Source organism: Thermobia domestica, chromosome 9 (genome assembly GCF_964235325.1).
Source record: "Thermobia domestica chromosome 9, izTheDome1.hap1.1, whole genome shotgun sequence".
Taxonomy (NCBI): domain Eukaryota; kingdom Metazoa; phylum Arthropoda; class Insecta; order Zygentoma; family Lepismatidae; genus Thermobia; species Thermobia domestica.
In genome coordinates this window covers 161,709,333-161,729,617 of record NC_137462.1, presented here as the reverse complement: position 1 = coordinate 161,729,617, position 20,285 = coordinate 161,709,333, and the positions used below count along the sequence as shown (strand labels likewise).

At 38.5% G+C, this 20,285-nt stretch overlaps 1 protein-coding gene across 1 annotated transcript in view; it reads left to right on the top strand.

Moving 5' to 3' along the window:
- LOC145695153 (cilia- and flagella-associated protein 61-like) overlaps positions 1-20,285 on the top strand; it is a 244,774-nt gene that overhangs the window by 40,375 nt on the left and 184,114 nt on the right. The window contains exon 8 of the mRNA XM_081772095.1: positions 18,160-18,407. Within this exon, the coding sequence (XP_081628221.1) occupies positions 18,160-18,407 (248 nt within the window). The remainder of the gene's footprint in view (positions 1-18,159; positions 18,408-20,285) is intronic.

Below are 20,285 nucleotides of genomic sequence, written 5' to 3'. Positions count from 1 at the left end.
TTTTATTAGTTGCAATATGATGATGATATTTTAGATGAACATACCTTGATCGTTTGGCTTCAAAATGGTAATAATTGTTGTTTCCTATTGTTCATAGCTAAACCACAATATACACTGAAGTAGACATCAAGACCAGACAGCCGTCGGTAATAGAATTCCTGTTCAAAATCGGTGATGAATCACTCTCATCAATTCATAGGAATTTGCTTCCGGTTTATGGGGATCACACATTGGATTGCGCCAGTATCCAGCATTGGTTTAAGCGATTTAGAAAGCCTAGACTTTCCAGATCAGGTTAGAAAATTATAGCCTCGTTTTTCTGGGATCAGTGTCATTTCGTAGACTTCTTGAAACATAGTTCCACAATTAACAAGGAGCTTTATTGTTTTGTCACTGGATAACGTACGACGTGCCCTCCAGACCAAGAGATCGGAGTTGCAACGCAAGGTCATCGAACTCCATCATAACAATGTCAAAAATCACACAGCCGTGATGGCACAGCAGAAAATCATGAAGATGGTATGGGAAGTCGTCCATCAGCCTCCACATAGTCCGAACTTGGCTCTTTCGAATTTCGTCCTGTTTGGTCATCTGAAGGCTCTGATTTCTTGTGTGAACGAATGGTGTAAAATTTAGCCACCTGAATTTTACCAAAGTGCATGCAAGGCATGAAAAGAACGTTGGACGAGATGAGTCACAGCCGATGGAAGCTACAGTGAATGACATGGTCTTGTAGCCAAAGGATCTGAGTTTGTTGACCTAAAATTTCATCATCATATTGCAACTAATAACAATATTATAACAATCTGTGCAAACACTTATGAAATGCACTTGTAAATTTGTTAAACAGACCGCTTGAGTGCCAAGTGTCTTAACTCCAAAGAATGAAAAATTGGACTAATTCTTTCATTTATTTCTAAATATGGGAACCTCTCTAAAAAGAGTTTTGTATACAGTAACCATAAACTGCGTAATTATGGTTTTGTTTGCAACCATAACAGAAATGTGAATTGTTCATGAGATACTGAACTTCAAATTTCACTACTGGTCTACTGGAAAATTTAAGGTTTCGAGTTAAGCCATTTGCACTCAATCGGTCCAAATATTAGTATATACGAGGGTCGGCTGATAAGTTCTCGGCCCGACCCCCTTCCGAATGTACTACCCTGATGTAATTTAGGTCATGTGAAATGTTGATTTTTTATATGTTTAAGTACCAAATTTCACGATTCTACCATGAACGGTTTTTATTTTACAGGTAATTGAATGAATCATGGCGGAGCCAGATGTCAAATTCACCAAAGACGAGTTGCGAGGTGTAATGAAGTTCTTCTTAATGCAACAGAAGTCGCCCAAGGAAATCCATGGTTGCATGCTAGACATATTGGGAAGACAGTGCCCTTCATACTCCACTGTGAAGAAATGGTGTGCGAACTTCAAGCTAGGTGAATTTTCAACAGAAGATGGCGACAGGTGTGGAAGGCCAGTGTCAGTGTCAACTCCGGAAAAAGAGGACCAGATTCATGACCTGATTTTGAGCAACGGACGGATTTCGCTTCAGGAGATAGCTGACAAAGTGCACATATCCAAAGAACGTGTTGGGTCAATAATCCATGAACAGTTGGACATGCGCAAGCTTTCTGCGAAATGGATTCCGAAATGTTTGAACGCAGATCAGAAACGCGAACGTGTGAGATCATTGCAGGTGATTTTACGGCATTTTGCGAACTCCAAGGACGATTTTTTGAATCGACTTGTTACCCAGGATGGAACGTGGTTGCATTACTTTGATCCGGAAACCAAACAGCAGTCATGCGAGTACTTACTCAGGATCTCCAAGGCCCAAAAACTTCAAAGCACAAAAGTCCGCAGGGAATGTGCTTGCCTCAATATTCTGGGATAAGGATGGTGTTTTGCTCTCAGACTACCTTCCAAAGGGCCAAATCATAACTGCAGAGTATTACTGTAGTCTGCTGGCTAAGGTAAAGGACGCTATTAAAGAAAAGCGCCGGGGAAAGTTGACACGAGGTGTTTTGTTCTTGCAGGACAATGCTCCCGTCCACAAGGCTGGCAGAACAATGGATTTTCTGAGGGACCTAGGGTTTCAGTGCATTGTCCACCCACCTTACTCGCCAGATCTTACCCCTTCTGATTATTATCTGTTTCCAAAATTCAAAACAGTACTGAAAGGACAGAAATTTCACAGTGATGAAGAGGTGATAACACCTGCGGAACAGTTTCTTGCAGACCTTGAGAAATTTTTTTTTTTTTTTTTGGAGGGGTTGGAGAAGTTGCAGTATCGAAGTGCCAAGTGTGTTGACCTTCGAGGGAACTATGTTGAATAGCCTCACACTTTCATCCTGCAGCTCAATTCCTTCTGGGTCGGGCCGAGAACTTATCAGCCCACCCTCGTATGTGGTCTAGAGCGGACAGTCGTATGTAATAAGTACACTTTTAAACTCTTAAAACATGATGAAGAATCACTTCCTTAAAACAATCATCATAATGATTTTGAGGAGGGAAGATATTGATGGAAAGTTGGCATAGAGTGTTGGGTGCGCAGGAAATAGAAGACATTTTTTAGTTGTTCATTAGATTACATTCAACGACGTCTCTCGATTAATTGCATATAAGTGAAATTTCTTCTTGGTTAATAAAGACTTAAATGTAATTATGTATTAGGGTGTCCCTTATATAAGGTAATTTCGTGTTACGATACGCACACCCGCGAAATGTATTCTATGTGGCCCTAAATACGCCTTAGTGAAACAGGCAGCTCCTTACGAGAACGTTAACCCGTGCCGACTTGACGACAAAGTCATAAAATGACGTTTCCATATTATATTATTTTAGAATGTCCGCCGTGATAAAGGAGAAACCAAAAGAGACAGAGGAACGAAACTTTGCTCGAACTAGAGAAAGGAGGATATCTACCCGTGTATTGAAGAACATCACCGAATAAACAGTGTTGCCAGCCCATGAGAAAGCTATGATGTTCTAAATTGAATGACCTAAATTTGATATTATTATTGGAAGCTACAATGAAAATAAAGATAAAAGAGATGGTTAACTCATATTAGTGTTGCAATCTTTTCGAGAAATAAACTGAAACATGTGTTAAATGCAAATGCCGTTGGCGCACACAGGGAGTGAGGTACTAACGTTTTGTACATCATAAATTAAATATTGACAAGAACTGTTCACGCTGACTCCCAGTTGAGAAGGGTCTGTTGAACAGTGTCGTCATGAACAGAAGAGAAAAGTTGTGTTTGGGAAAGGTACAATGACTCGGAAAAGGTCACTAGGACAGTATGGTTTAAAACCCATAATGCAAGGCGGTAAAGCATGAGGAGCAGTACGGTGGTTATGTGAGATCGATAAGTCACGCACTGACTGAGATATTCGGTATACAGTCAAAACTGAGAAGTGTGATTTGTAAGAGATGGCAACGCTGCGTACGCCAACAGCGTTTGCATTTAACACATGTTTCAGGTTATTTCTCGAAAAGTTTGCAACACTGCTAAGTGTTTACCATTTCTTTTGTCTTTATTTTCATTGTAGCTTCCAATGCTGATATCTAATTTAGGTTATTCGATTTAGAAAACATAATTTTCTCTTGAGTTGGCAACACTGGCCATCTGGTGATGTTCGTCAATACACGGGCAGGTGTCCTCTTTTCTCTAGTTGCTTCGTGCAAAGTTTAGTTTATCTGTCTCTTTTGGTTGCTCCGTTATCACGATTGGACATTCTAAATTATATTACAATGTAGTCAATGTGGAAACGTCATTTCATGACTTTGTCGTCAAGTTGACACGGATTAGTGTACTCATAGGGAGCTACTATTTCACTAATAGGCCTATGTGTTTACGGCTACATAGAATACATTTCGCGGGTGTGCGTATCGTAGCACGAAATTACCTTATATAAGAGACACTCTATATATATCACCCACGTGCTTTAAGGAGACTACCATCACATGTCGAATGATGAGTGTAAACACATGTCTGGTATCAACATATATTCTAAGCAAAGATCAGTTCACTTTGTTGATTTCTACATGGTAACTTGTGTTAAACTAATATATATAGTTGCGATTTTAGATTAAATAAATTTAAATCTAATAACGGAAAAATATAAGTTGTCCGAAACCAGTAGGGGAGACCGGGGATGGTTGGCGAACTTTTCCTCTAATGTGTCCTCTAATAAATTCAATTTTTGTTTTTCTTTTGTTGGTTACAGCTTCGAGAAATAATTTTTCTTTTTTAAAACGGAGTATGCCAACCGACCTCTAGTAAGGGGCTGGTTGGCTGATATTGTGGGGCTAGTTGGCATACTTTTAAAATATAGCAAAACACACACACACACAAAATTGGATTTATTAGAAATAAACGTTATTTTTCTAAATTCTATTATATATATTGCAATGAAGTAGGCTATTTGAAGTTTGAAATGACTTTTATTCACAACATTTAAAAGAATCAGCATTATGAAATATAAAAACTTCTTTCTTTCATTCTAGCTTGGTTGTCATGACATTGAAAGCTACAAAATTATCAAACCACATCAGTTTTAATATGATTTAGTGTAGGTTAATTCTTCATATTATTTCAAAATGTAATTAAAATAACTGAACTATCAAGAAAGGTAGTTTATTTCCCGCTGTTCACAAAGTAGCTAAGAGAAACTAAGATATGTTTTAGCTGAATTATCGAGAAATGCTGTTTATTTCCTACTATCCACAAAGAAAGAAAAAGCAATAGCTAGGCCTCTATTTTTGTAACAAAAGAGCACATACAAAATATTCTTGATCCTGGGAATTAGGGCTACTCAGAAAATTCAGAGTCCGACATACAGTCTTATCTCGATTTATAAATTTTGACAGTAATCCAATACGTGCATGCTATTCTATAACATTGAAGTAAAAGATTGGTAGAATTGTAAATTACATAACAATAAAACAAACAATGTAACAATAAAAGTAAAATGAAATAAAATTTCACACGAGGTTGTTTGGCGCACTTGCCAACCAACCCCAAGCCCATGTTGTGCAACAAAGTCGTAATTACTCAGCAATTGTTTGGCATTTACGTTTTATTGTTTGAATATCCATAAAAACAAAATTCAGATCTAACTAATGCTATATTACTTACCTCTGTACTCCAAGTAGTGACGATTCTGTGATGTTGTAACGGAGAACCGACAAAAATACTTCAGACTGGTAAAAACACTTGTAGCGCCCCAGAGGGCCCAATCCCTGGCAGGCTACAGCTAAGCTTGATTGCCCAGTGCCGGAGCACTGAGATGATGAATATATGGTAGGGGTCGCCACCTGTGAGCATGCTATGACACAGGAGAAGAATAGCAACAGATGATAACACTGTATAAGATTGCGCTAAATTAATGCGTTAATAAAAGAACGAGGAAAGAAAAGAAAAAAAAGCAAACTTTGGGTACAACGGTAAAACGAATCCAACATGTGCGAGACTGCCCCCTGTACACTGTACGAGTGCACAGAACACAGCCCTTCCCTTGTGCTGTGATTTCCTTACCTATTTGAAACTTATGAAAATGCCAAAAGCTGAAATACAAGGCTGCAGAGTTAATTTCGCAAAACATAACACTTATGTTTGGGTGTTGCAACATTTTATTTGACTTAGAAACATTCACAGATTTAGAATAAGGGATCTCACCAATTATTACACCAAAATCATACTGAAGTTACCATTGTGACTGCTTTCTGAGATAACCCTGCAATGTCATACTTAGTGACTTGCTCAGTTACTTAACTGAATAAACTCACACCCATTACATTGCTATACTGTAATTGAAAATAATAAAATGGGATTCAACACTCATATTAAACAAAATATTGGAACATGTACCTATATATATATATAGTTTTATAAAATTGCCTAAAGAGTAATATGACACTAACAGATAATAGGATAAATGGCTCGAGCAAACGTAGATTTACTTACCACGACTAGTCGGGTTTACACTAATTATGTAATACTCAGAAGTATAATATGATGCACTTACTAGTAATCACCATAGCAGTAAGGAACCCCAAAGAAACATCATGCTAGATAGGTTCTTGCTACATAATATGTAAACATAAGACAAGTGATTCGTCCCAAATGAATAAGGACATGAATGTAAATAAAAGGGTGGACAAATTAGACAGGTGTAAATATTAGACATTATAAGTAAAACAGACAATGTATTACTGAACGCCCGTGCTGATCAGGATGTTAGGTACAAGTGAGCATCATGATTATACAGACGTAATGCTCTGACTAATAAAACCCATGTAATCGTCGAGTAGTGGCATATTTGGACAGAACTTAAAAGGGAACGACGGTAACGTGATTCATATAGGCTGACAAAAGTAAAAGTCACGCTAGCTTTAAGTGGAGAAACAAAAGGACAACATATCGAATCAACTTGTGCTAGACGGCCAGGTGTCTCCTAAATACTGAAAGCACACTCCTGCTTCTGACAGTGATAAACTCAATACACAGCAGTTAACTAAACAATCATATATGTAGTGGTGTTCCAATAGTTTACTTCAGCATTGATAAGTGCGAACAGACAATCGTCGAAATTACATTCTTAAGGCGGGCATCAGCAAATCCACATACGGGCGCTATGCAATTACGATTCCAATGAATCAGCAACAGAAAAGATAATTCTGTACAAAGCAGAATTATGGTCAGCCTGCTACGAAGGCGGGCACACACAACACAGGGTACTTACCCTTCTGACAGGTGTAAACAAGCAGAGACTGCTATACCTTTCATAAATGCACTTGCACTATTAACGGAACACATTTCCAACTGGACACAAAAGAAATACGCACTAACTGCTATTCAAAACGCATACGATGCACAGAAACTGAGACAGGATAACTGATCACTGTTGTGGAGAACTTCCCTTAAGCTACAAACGTCTAGAAGCCAGGACATGAAGAGAATTCTTCGTCTTGCACACAACCCGATCTGGGCAGGCTAGAGCTGGGGGGCTCCGTCGCCGAAAGTAAACACACTGATCCTGATGCTGACAATCCAAGACGTTCACTGGACAAAATAACAGACAATGAAGATACAGTATATATTATGAATGTCCACGGAGATTTGACTAATAAGTGGCGCTATTATAACATCTTACTGAGGACATATTAATTGAACGCTTCGTAAGAGACACAAATAGTGTATTGATGAAACTTAAACGTGTAGATATTAACTCTTATGGCTAGACGCTTCAAACTGTAAGCCTATGCACAAAGTTCCATTCCAACTTCCTGGGAGAATGCTGAATTCTCGACTTCTTAAATCGTCACTCGAGAGAACTGGATCACATAAGTCACTAGGTTACGTACTATCAAATGGCTAAACAGCACAAGCAAAACTAGCAGGAACAAGTGATAAACCTGTATCCGTACTTGCCACTCGAATAAATCACAATGAAGACAATGTTCTGGATTCCACTTCCGGAATGTCATATTTTCACTGGCAAATTTACCATAAACTCCTGACGTTTCCGTATTACATAAAGGCACGGATATTTCTGAATAGGACTGATGAGAAAAGTACTTGCTTCTGATGCGCTTCACGGACATTGCGAATGAGTTGGGGGGCCCCGCTGCTAAAAATTTAGTTGAACATTAGATACATCATTTCTGACTGCAAGTAAAAATATGGTTCACCGGAAAACATGATGAGCAGTCCACTCTGAGAATGTTATTCACTAGATATTTGAATATGCAGAAGCAACCAAACAGAGCCAACTTAAAACATACACCTACACAAAGATGACTCGCGTGGCAGCCTGGGCTAATAAGTACTTCCCAACTACATTCGAAATTTCATATTATGCTAAATAGTGGCACACTTGCCAAAACCTGTGAAACAGTTCCTTGAGGCATAAAGTGAAGCACACACACTATTAAACGTGACGATGGCGGCTGTAAATTAGAGATTTGACATAGTTTATCAACGCGCACCAAATTAATCATACCATGATGTCTTCATGTTTTACTTCGGGTACCCAGAATCCCTTGCGCGCACCCGCGAACATGATGCTTCGGCAGGGTTGCCAAATACAAGAGGATTACAAGAGGTAAGTAATAACTTGTACTAATAATAATACAATTGTAGAATCTTTTACAATGGGGCGTTACAACCTCGCCCTGGTTGAAGAAAAAAAAACTTTGACCAAATGGTTTTTTTTATAAGTACGTATTCACCAACAATTCCTGGCGCTTCTCCAGAGAACAGTTGAACAATTTAACATTATCTAAATTATGAGTACCAATCCATTCATTATTTAAATTTACCAGACTTACTGCATTATTCTCCACACCTATGACCAAAAATGGACCCAAATACTTCAAGAAAAACTTGCTAATGGTCTTATCCATCATAGAGCTATGCTTCTGATTTTTTACGAAAACAAGATCACCAATTTTAATTTCGACACCTTTAGTTTTCACTTTAGAATCATTTTTCTTGAGACTTTTCTTTGTATTTAACAATACTGACTGATGTCTAAACTTATAATCTACTTCACCAAACTCTGAAGGCCAATCTAATTCTTTCTTGAAATTATCTAGAGCTGAGAAATTAAGAAAAAGCTCTGAAGGAGCGTAACCAGTAGTAAGAGATATAGAATTATTTAACAGTGACTGAACCTCTGATAATTTTTGACTCCATTGAGTATGGTCTTTGTTAATAAATACTCTTAACAAACGAGAAACTTCTGAATGATATCTTTCTACAGGATTAGATTTTGGATTATACGGGCTCAACAACAAATGTTGAATACCATTTCTGCGACAGAAACGACGCCACAGGCAACAAACAAACTGTGCTCCCCTGTCCGTAATGAGTTCCTGGGGAATAGGATAATGGTAAAAATACCTTTTAGTAAAAATGGAAGTGATCTCTTTAGCATTAGCATTCCTTACTGGATACAACACAAGAAATTTACTATAGACATCTAAAACAGATAATATGTAAGAGTAAGAGTTACTCTTTGGTAAACGCCCTATAAGATCTACACTTAATTTACAATGTGGGCGGTCAGCCTCCACATGACAAATTTGATGTACTTTGGCCTGCGAACATGGTTTGGTCGTTGCACAAATTTCACAGTCATTTATAAATTTAGCAATGTCACGTTTCATATTCGGCCAATAGAAAAGCTTTCTACAATGTAAGTAACATTTCCTGGAACCAAAATGGGCTTCCTTATGAATTTCGTCTATTACTACATGAACTAAACTTTTAGGAATAATTAGTTTCCAAACATTAGATTGCTTAACATACACTAAGTTTAAATATTTACAATAATTTAAATTGCCTTCTTCCAATTTAGTTAAACATTTACTAACAAAAGCATCATTCTGTTGTTCTTTAGACATTAGCTGTAAGAAAGAAGATTGAGTTAAATTTCTAAACACAACATTCACCATGTAAATAGCACTACCAGACTCATCCTCCTCAGTAGGATTACGTGAAATAACGTCAGCAATATAATTCTCACCAGAAGACAGGTGTTCAAATTGCAAGTTATAATCCTGAAGCTTTAGTAATAACCTAGTGGTTCTAGCATCTAGATTACGTATAGTTTTAAGATGCGTTATGGCCTTGTTGTCTGTATGGACAACCGTTTCTCTACCAAGAATATAGTCTGCGAATCTCTCACACAGAAATACTACTGCTAATAATTCTGTCTGGAAAATAGACAAGGACATTTCAGTGGGCTTAATACGTCTACTGGCATAAGAGATAACTCTAAATTCGTCACCCTCGTACTGACCAATATATCCTCCAATAGCTATAGCAGAGGAATCTGAGAAGATGTGAAAAGTTTGACTCATGTCAGGCAATGCTAAGGCAGGAGGAGAAATTAACTCTTGCTTTAATAGTTCAAAAGCTTTCAGTTGCCTTGGGCCGAACTGAAATTTCACTTCCTTGCGTAGAAGATGCACTAAATCTTCGGTTAATTCGGCGTAATTGTTAATGAATTTGCGACGCCAATTGGCTATGCCCAAAAATTGACGTAACTGCTTACGAGTTCTTGGCACAGGAAAATTTCTAATAGTTTCATTCAGCTTGGAGTTGACTTTAACTTCTCGGCCAGATATGATATGTCCTAGGAATAACAGTTCGGGAAACAGAAATCTACATTTACTAAAATTTAAAGAGAAATTTAACTTATTTAGCGTATATAGAATAAATTCTAAATGCTTAAGATGCTGTTCTATAGAAGGTGAAAAACAAAGAAGGTCGTCTAAATAACAAGAGACAAAATGTTTTGTGGACAGGTCGAAGATACTGTTCATAACGAACTGAAACAGACTTGTAGCAGATTTCAGTCCCATCACTAGGTAACGAAAGCAATATTGTCTTCCTTCAAACAAGAAAGCTGTCTTCTCGTAGGATTCTTCTTCCAAGGGTAGACAATAATATCCATCTTTACAATCGAATGAAGAAAACACCATAGAACCTTTGAGACGAGCTAATATATCTTGTATGGGCTCCACTCGCACATTAGCAGATATTACCTTTCTATTCAGGTGCCTTAAATCCAATGTGGGTCTAATAGACTGCTTGTCCGCCTTATATACACAGTGCACCGGATTTAAATACGGTGACAATCTCTCTTCAATGACTCCCCATTCTAACCATTTTTGCAAGAGTTTTCTAAATGGTTCTCGCATTGAATAGGCTATCGGGTATGGCTTGCACACCACTGGCTCATTATCTGTAAGTTCGATTTTCAGCGGCTTTATCTTCACTGGCCTAGGCCTCTCAGAGAATAATTCTCGGTACCGAATTAATAAATCCACTAATCTTGACTTAACATCTTCCGTTAAATCAGCTCTGGACAAAATAGTATCTTGAATTTCGCTCACGGGCACCAAATAATCATCGTCTTGGTTCACTTCTTGTATTAAAGGTTCTGGTTCCATTGAACTTATCCATAAGGAGTTCAGGTTCAATTTAGCTGGCTTGCCGTCTAAGTCTTTGAATGTAAGGATGCGGTTAGAAAAGTCCACAACACAACTGTATTTACTTAAGAAAGGAGTTCCTAAGAGAACATCTGACTTCATACCTTCCACAATGAAGAAAGGAACTTCGAGAACATGACCAGAGAATTCTAGATATAAAGTCTTTTGGCCTTTAACTCGGTGTTTACTATCACCCACGAAGGCTTGCAGAGTTACATGCTTGGCTGGCACTAGCTTGGCGGTGGGTAACACTTCTACAATCCTTTTCCAATTATCATAACTCAAAAGGTTAGCTTCGCACCCACTATCAATTATACAGGATAGGGATAAACCTGCTATCTGGCCTGACAAATAAGGTGACTTTACGAAAGTACTATTTTCATTGACACTGTCAAGAGAATTTTCATTTAAAATAAAATAAACTTGAAGAGGAGACTGAGTGAACCATGTACCGTTAGTTCGGTTAGATAATATAGCTTCTGGTCGCTTACTACAATCTTGGCGGGCTCCAGGCGACCGATTAGGAGTCTGCCCTGTTAAAGTTGCATTACATTGAGCATAAGGCTCAGAGACAGTTTGTGAATTTACACCCATACCTTCATGATTATTCCTAAAATTAGGACAATGGTTACAATTACAACAGGATGAGATAGGTTCAGCCTGTTCACAAGAATTTCCTGACTGATTGTTAGGATTTCTACTGGCATTTCTATTTCTAACATTTACTCTTCTTACGTTACGATTAGCCTGTCTATTACTAAAATTACTCTGCCTATTGTTAAAATTATTACTACTATTGTTATTATTACGGTTACCAAAACCAAACCTTCTTCGGTTATTACGCCTAAAATTGACATTATTGTTATTACTATTGTTATTGCTATTACCAGGAGGATTATTGCCTAGGTAATCCTTTACGTTAGCATATCCCACTTGAGCCCATTTCTCTTTAGTAGTTACCTTATTTTCAGAACTGGAATTTACACTAGAGCTACCTTGTTCATTATTGTTTTCATTAATCATAGTAGTAGCGAGATTAACATCAAAATGCACATTGCGTTTCTTACTCTTACTAGGAGGATCATTATCATTACCTGCTTTACGTTTAAAACTAAATGACTCTAAAGACACTAGAGGACTGTTTAATAACTTAGTTTTATCAGGCACTTCTAGCCGCATTAGGCGCTCAGCGAGTTCAGAAACCGAAGTGATTTCTACTTGACTTAAAGTAAATTGATACTCTGGAGGTAGTGTATCAATTAAATAATCCACTAATTCTATTTGTGACATGTTATTCTTGAGCATTCTTAAACCTTTAGAGAGTTTCCACACAAACTCAGAAGCTTTTCCGTGAATGCTGGGGTTATACTTGGTGGACAGCAAATATCTCCACTGAGCCCTACAGACTTTTGGATTGAGATACTGCGACAGGAAGAGACGTTTAAAGTCATGATACGAATGAATTTGATCTGAGACCTGTGAGATCCAACAAGCAGCAGAATCTTTCATAGCTCTCATAGCAACTAGCACTTGATATTCGGGATCAAGATTCAACAACTTGAAATTCTGTTCTAATTGTTGTAAGAAATCAAGTGGGGAGATTTCCAACACATTACCTGTAAACTCAGGGAAATGACTTAAGTCAGACAAACGTAATGATTTTAAACCGTGACCATTATTATTATTATTACCGTTAATGTTAGACAGTGAATAACCATTGGACAAGAAAGAGGGGACATCTGGCTCCAAGGTGGAAGTTCTTGGGTAGGCAGAGTCACCTCGACCAACACTAACCGATGAGACACAAGGCAAATCATTCCTATCTTTAACGTGCTGAGAAAGAAAAGGGTTGAATAAATTATTTCGTTCATAACTAGGAAAACCATCAGCTTTCCGACCGTTCAAACCTTTGTCATGACCAGGCTGGGAATGAGTGCAATGACTATGCGGCATACCATGAGCAGAAGCAGTGGAAACACAACTAGCATTGTTAAAGAAGTGCTGTACCTGGGACAGATTGACTTTGGCAGGGCGAAGACAAGAGGTAGTGGTTATTGAAGTAGTTCCAATCAAAGGACTAGAAACAACCACTGGAATTTCGGACTGACTACTGCCCTCACAAGTACTAGGATTAACAAGACCTAAAAATCTTTCAAAGTCTGTGAAGTGTCTACGCTCCACGTTAACAACATCAGAATTGAGCTGGTTACTTTGCTCTTCCACTTCTTCATCATAATCTTGATCAAAAAGGCTATCGACCTTCTCCTTCAAGGCTTCAAGTTCGTCCCGTAGTCCTAAACAAGAGTTGCTGGTCTGGTGGATTTCTTTCACTTGGGTAGACAAAGCTTCCAATTGACGCTTACACATACTATTGTCTCTCAAGCAATTAAGCAGAGTTTCTTCCTGAGAGGCTAAATTCTCATTCACCACTTCCAACTGATGATTCAGTTCCGCTGTATTATTTTCTAATTGGTTGCTCAAGGCTGCTATACGAGCATCCTGCTCTTTGATGTGACGATCTACTGTGTCCTTCAGCTCAGACATTTCCTTCTCTACGACTTCGGTTACGGCCGATTTTAATTGGGAAGTTTCATTAACTACGTCTGCCCTTAGATGTGATGTTTCTTCCGTCACAACCACTTTAATGGAATTTATTTGGGCAGTGAGCTGCGCCAGCAGCTCAGAAAAATTAGAAGCAACACCAACTTCACTACTACTTCCACTTTGACACTTTTCTACTAACGATCCAGTGTTTACATCATCTATTTCAATAGTATTGTCTGCTAAATCAGGAGATTGTACCAAACATGAATTACAATCCCACGAAACATTAGGCTTGCCCTTCTCGGCAAAAGCTTCCTCACTTAAACCTGAACACTGTCTACAGTACCAAGCATTACAGGATGTACACTCTAATAAAGTGCCTGAATGGCCACACTGACGAGTTTTCCTCTTAGACTTGTTCATTCTGGCACTAACAGTTTAACACATGCACTAAGATTAAAAGAATACACTGAAAAAATAGTTTATTCGACGTTAAACACTCAATTGACTTTTACTTCACTGATATATGATGCGGGTCCCCAACCCAATTCGACAATGTCAATAAAGAGCGCTGCACCTCACCTACGATGAAAGTTGACTTAAGACAGCAAAACTTTTTTTTTTTTTTTTTAGGAAAATTCGAAGATGACGGTATCCAACTTCGGAAGCTAAGGAATATACAAAATGTACAGGATACTGATAAACAAGATTGCAATACGATGCCAACAAAATTCTATATAGAGAAATAAAAATAGAAATCACTAGAAAACAAGAAAAATCAAAAGGTACCAGCTGATATCCTGGCTGGGTCGCCAAAAACAAACAAACCCGTTGTAGCGCCCCAGAGGGCCCAATCCCTGGCAGGCTACAGCTAAGCTTGATTGCCCAGTGCCGGAGCACTGAGATGATGAATATATGGTAGGGGTCGCCACCTGTGAGCATGCTATGACACAGGAGAAGAATAGCAACAGATGATAACACTGTATAAGATTGCGCTAAATTAATGCGTTAATAAAAGAACGAGGAAAGAAAAGAAAAAAAAGCAAACTTTGGGTACAACGGTAAAACGAATCCAACATGTGCGAGACTGCCCCCTGTACACTGTACGAGTGCACAGAACACAGCCCTTCCCTTGTGCTGTGATTTCCTTACCTATTTGAAACTTATGAAAATGCCAAAAGCTGAAATACAAGGCTGCAGAGTTAATTTCGCAAAACATAACACTTATGTTTGGGTGTTGCAACATTTTATTTGACTTAGAAACATTCACAGATTTAGAATAAGGGATCTCACCAATTATTACACCAAAATCATACTGAAGTTACCATTGTGACTGCTTTCTGAGATAACCCTGCAATGTCATACTTAGTGACTTGCTCAGTTACTTAACTGAATAAACTCACACCCATTACATTGCTATACTGTAATTGAAAATAATAAAATGGGATTCAACACTCATATTAAACAAAATATTGGAACATGTACCTATATATATATATAGTTTTATAAAATTGCTTAAAGAGTAATATGACACTAACAGATAATAGGATAAATGGCTCGAGCAAACGTAGATTTACTTACCACGACTAGTCGGGTTTACACTAATTATGTAATACTCAGAAGTATAATATGATGCACTTACTAGTAATCACCATAGCAGTAAGGAACCCCAAAGAAACATCATGCTAGATAGGTTCTTGCTACATAATATGTAAACATAAGACAAGTGATTCGTCCCAAATGAATAAGGACATGAATGTAAATAAAAGGGTGGACAAATTAGACAGGTGTAAATATTAGACATTATAAGTAAAACAGACAATGTATTACTGAACGCCCGTGCTGATCAGGATGTTAGGTACAAGTGAGCATCATGATTATACAGACGTAATGCTCTGACTAATAAAACCCATGTAATCGTCGAGTAGTGGCATATTTGGACAGAACTTAAAAGGGAACGACGGTAACGTGATTCATATAGGCTGACAAAAGTAAAAGTCACGCTAGCTTTAAGTGGAGAAACAAAAGGACAACATATCGAATCAACTTGTGCTAGACGGCCAGGTGTCTCCTAAATACTGAAAGCACACTCCTGCTTCTGACAGTGATAAACTCAATACACAGCAGTTAACTAAACAATCATATATGTAGTGGTGTTCCAATAGTTTACTTCAGCATTGATAAGTGCGAACAGACAATCGTCGAAATTACATTCTTAAGGCGGGCATCAGCAAATCCACATACGGGCGCTATGCAATTACGATTCCAATGAATCAGCAACAGAAAAGATAATTCTGTACAAAGCAGAATTATGGTCAGCCTGCTACGAAGGCGGGCACACACAACACAGGGTACTTACCCTTCTGACAGGTGTAAACAAGCAGAGACTGCTATACCTTTCATAAATGCACTTGCACTATTAACGGAACACATTTCCAACTGGACACAAAAGAAATACGCACTAACTGCTATTCAAAACGCATACGATGCACAGAAACTGAGACAGGATAACTGATCACTGTTGTGGAGAACTTCCCTTAAGCTACAAACGTCTAGAAGCCAGGACATGAAGAGAATTCTTCGTCTTGCACACAACCCGATCTGGGCAGGCTAGAGCTGGGGGGCTCCGTCGCCGAAAGTAAACACACTGATCCTGATGCTGACAATCCAAGACGTTCACTGGACAAAATAACAGACAATGAAGATACAGTATATATTATGAATGTCCACGGAGATTTGACTAATAAGTGGCGCTATTATAACATCTTACTGAGGACATATTAATTGAACGCTTCGTAAGAGACACAAATAGTGTATTGATGAAACTTAAACGTGTAGATATTAACTCTTATGGCTAGACGCTTCAAACTGTAAGCCTATGTACAAAGTTCCATTCCAACTTCCTGGGAGAATGCTGAATTCTCGACTTCTTAAATCGTCACTCGAGAGAACTGGATCACATAAGTCACTAGGTTACGTACTATCAAATGGCTAAACAGCACAAGCAAAACTAGCAGGAACAAGTGATAAACCTGTATCCGTACTTGCCACTCGAATAAATCACAATGAAGACAATGTTCTGGATTCCACTTCCGGAATGTCATATTTTCACTGGCAAATTTACCATAAACTCCTGACGTTTCCGTATTACATAAAGGCACGGATATTTCTGAATAGGACTGATGAGAAAAGTACTTGCTTCTGATGCGCTTCACGGACATTGCGAATGAGTTGGGGGGCCCCGCTGCTAAAAATTTAGTTGAACATTAGATACATCATTTCTGACTGCAAGTAAAAATATGGTTCACCGGAAAACATGATGAGCAGTCCACTCTGAGAATGTTATTCACTAGATATTTGAATATGCAGAAGCAACCAAACAGAGCCAACTTAAAACATACACCTACACAAAGATGACTCACGTGGCAGCCTGGGCTAATAAGTACTTCCCAACTACATTCGAAATTTCATATTATGCTAAATAGTGGCACACTTGCCAAAACCTGTGAAACAGTTCCTTGAGGCATAAAGTGAAGCACACACACTATTAAACGTGACGATGGCGGCTGTAAATTAGAGATTTGACATAGTTTATCAACGCGCACCAAATTAATCATACCATGATGTCTTCATGTTTTACTTCGGGTACCCAGAATCCCTTGCGCGCACCCGCGAACATGATGCTTCGGCAGGGTTGCCAAATACAAGAGGATTACAAGAGGTAAGTAATAACTTGTACTAATAATAATACAATTGTAGAATCTTTTACAATGGGGCGTTACACACTCTTTATCTAATAGACGCCATAATCCGCAAGTTACAAAATCAGTATGAAGATGGCAGCTGCATCCATAGGTAGCTCTTTCATGACAGCAGCAACAGCTCATTATGTTAAATTAATGAAGGAGTTATATGCAGTTCGTCAACCAGCCCCGTCTCCCCTACCTATGTCATGGAGAAACAAACGCGTATCTGATTGGAAAAAATGTAAAAAATGTTTACGTTAGAATGGAGGATAGAATTGTCCTTAATATCAGCCATGTTCCAATGTTCGGTTTGCAAAAATTGTTCTTCTTTGAATTGAAGGGGTGGATTCCAAAAGAGTCTAAGTCAATTTTTGTCAATTTTGAGATATTGGTTCTATTAAGTTCCCTTTCAGTATCTCCATATACTGAACATGGTTTCAAGCCAACACTTCATAAATCAAATTAATTGTAGGCAAAAGAAAACAGCATTCTTTCCCAAGGTGTTCTAAGTCAACAGTATTCTCCTAAGCTAATTTCTGACTCATGCCTAAAAACACTTATAAAACTCTCGATATAGATGATAATTTCAACGCTATCATACGAAAAGTAGGCAATTGCAAGTTTCTTTCATGTAGATTACTTTTATTTCACAGAAATAGAATGATGGAAACAAACACAAAAAATCTTCTCCTGAAAAACTTACATTTTTGACTTAGGCTGTTTTGGAATTGAGCTCTTCAATTACATTCTTATATTATGGTGTCTACAGTTAATAGTCATCAATTGAAATTTCATATCTCGAGTTACTGAAAGCTATACGATTGAAATTTATCTTAATGAGATGATATTTTACAGGCCCTATCTAAATACACTTGCGGAGTGTACAGAGCCTCCTGATACTCTAGAGCGCCGTGACAGACGAGAAGCCATACAACAAGCTACAGTGTGTCCAGTTTCAATTAGAACTCCATCGTTACGATTGCTAGAGCAACTGAATTATGCTCACGAACTCACCTATCAAAAAATATTGACTTCGTTAGTTTCTGTAAACGCTCTAACTCCTGTTAAGCTTGTTCGTCAAGAAGCAACGAGAAAAGCAAAGTGTAAGTTCACTTGGTTCTCTTTAATTTTATATCTCAACATTTGTTTGTAACGTAATTATTAGAACTTTCTTTCCGACCTTACTAAAGTCATATCTTTACGGTCTCTTTTTCTTTTTATTTATTCAACATCACCAGATACAGCCCAGAGGCCATTTTATACTGGATATCTAACAACAACAACAATAACAATGGAAAGGATTTGGGAAGGTATCGGCCAGGGAAACATTGGAAAACCCCAGTCAAGATGATATTGGCTAGAAGTGTTTATCCATGTAGTGTTAATCTATGTAGGGTCAAGGGCGCCCATGTTGTAGTTTCCAAGGAGGGCAAGTATAAGCGACGTTTCAAATATAATTCTATTGGGTTTTCGATATTCCCAAGTACAATTTCCTCATAGGGGGAGGGGCGAGCGGCCCACCTTGCCCCACCTGATGGGTGCCCTTGTGTAGGGTAATGGTTTATAATATTATGATATGCTATATTGTTAGCTACCACGTCATTGCTGAGCGTTCCCTCGAAATTTTACACGTTTCCTATTGCCTACACTGTGCAGCACAGCAGTGAGCGTAATCAGACCTCGAAAGCTTGGGTGTTACGCAGGGGAGAGCTCGGAACAGAAAAAAAGCAAGGTAAGCGAATAGTGAACATCTGAATTTTTAAAAGTGCAAAAATGTCTCTGCTACAGGCACACATGTGAAAAATGTTCGTATTACAGTATATAATGTAGAAAAACATGTGAACTTGTATTGATATATATTGTTGTCCACTCGTGTTAATCCGATTCCGAGTCTTTTTTTACAAGCAACGTACAGAACAAGGCAGGATCAGATCCGATTCAAACTTCGCCCAGAGGACACATAATAGAAAAGAAGAAAAAATGCCAAATTGGAGCTGCCCCCATTCAGAAACACCAGAGATATGCTCTGCAACATAACGCACTACGGGACAATATGATATAAGATAAACGTCGCAAAATACCCATTTATAGCACTAACTTGGAGGCCATCTTGAAAGCCACGATCTTGGATATAACGTAAGGTATTGAAATGAGAAGCGGGGTATGTGATATATCAATGTAAGGTAAAATGCAAAAGCAAAAACCAATAATGTAACCGCGAAAAACATATGTGTAATGGTGTGGACGGGAAGAAGTGCGTGTAAGTGTGGAAAACAAACGTGTATTCGAAGGGCAGAAAAATAGGGCAAGACCCCACGACAATTGTACGCGATAAGTAACTGCAACATTGTATGTGCATGGAAGTGCATCCGCCTTGACAGATTATGCCTTTCGAGGATATTGGGATTCCGTTTGGAACAGTGAAAACCACAGTTGCAACCCGCGATACGAGCGCTCGTTTGGAGACTACATAAACTACCAAGGACTATCTTTTATGGAACAGCAATTCGGCAGCTCACTCCGAATTGTAGGAGATATCATCTTGGATTGGTGATCAAAAGCACGACCTACTTGGGATTGAAGCCCACTCCTGGACAACGTTTTGTACGTTTCTTGTTTAATTTTCTTGCTATTTCGTGTAAACAAAGGACATTTCGGCCCAACACTATCTGAAACAAAGTGTGTACGAATGAGAAATCCCAGCAATGTTCTAGCTTACATCTCTTTACCAATATTTCTTTTCCTTTGCGCGGATTACTACACTGTTTCGCGAAGATCCCAAACAGTCACAATATCAGGTAAAGGCAGCGTTCTGCGTTGACTCGATGAATTCCACGAGTTGTTGCAGTCTCCCACTAGAAGGCTAGTTTACCACAAAATGAGAGGACTCGAATTGTGTCTACTGGTTTCACTTGCACATATGAAACGAAGTGAACGTGACAGCAGGGGCCGGTGAGTGAGAAGTGATAGTGTGTTTGTGG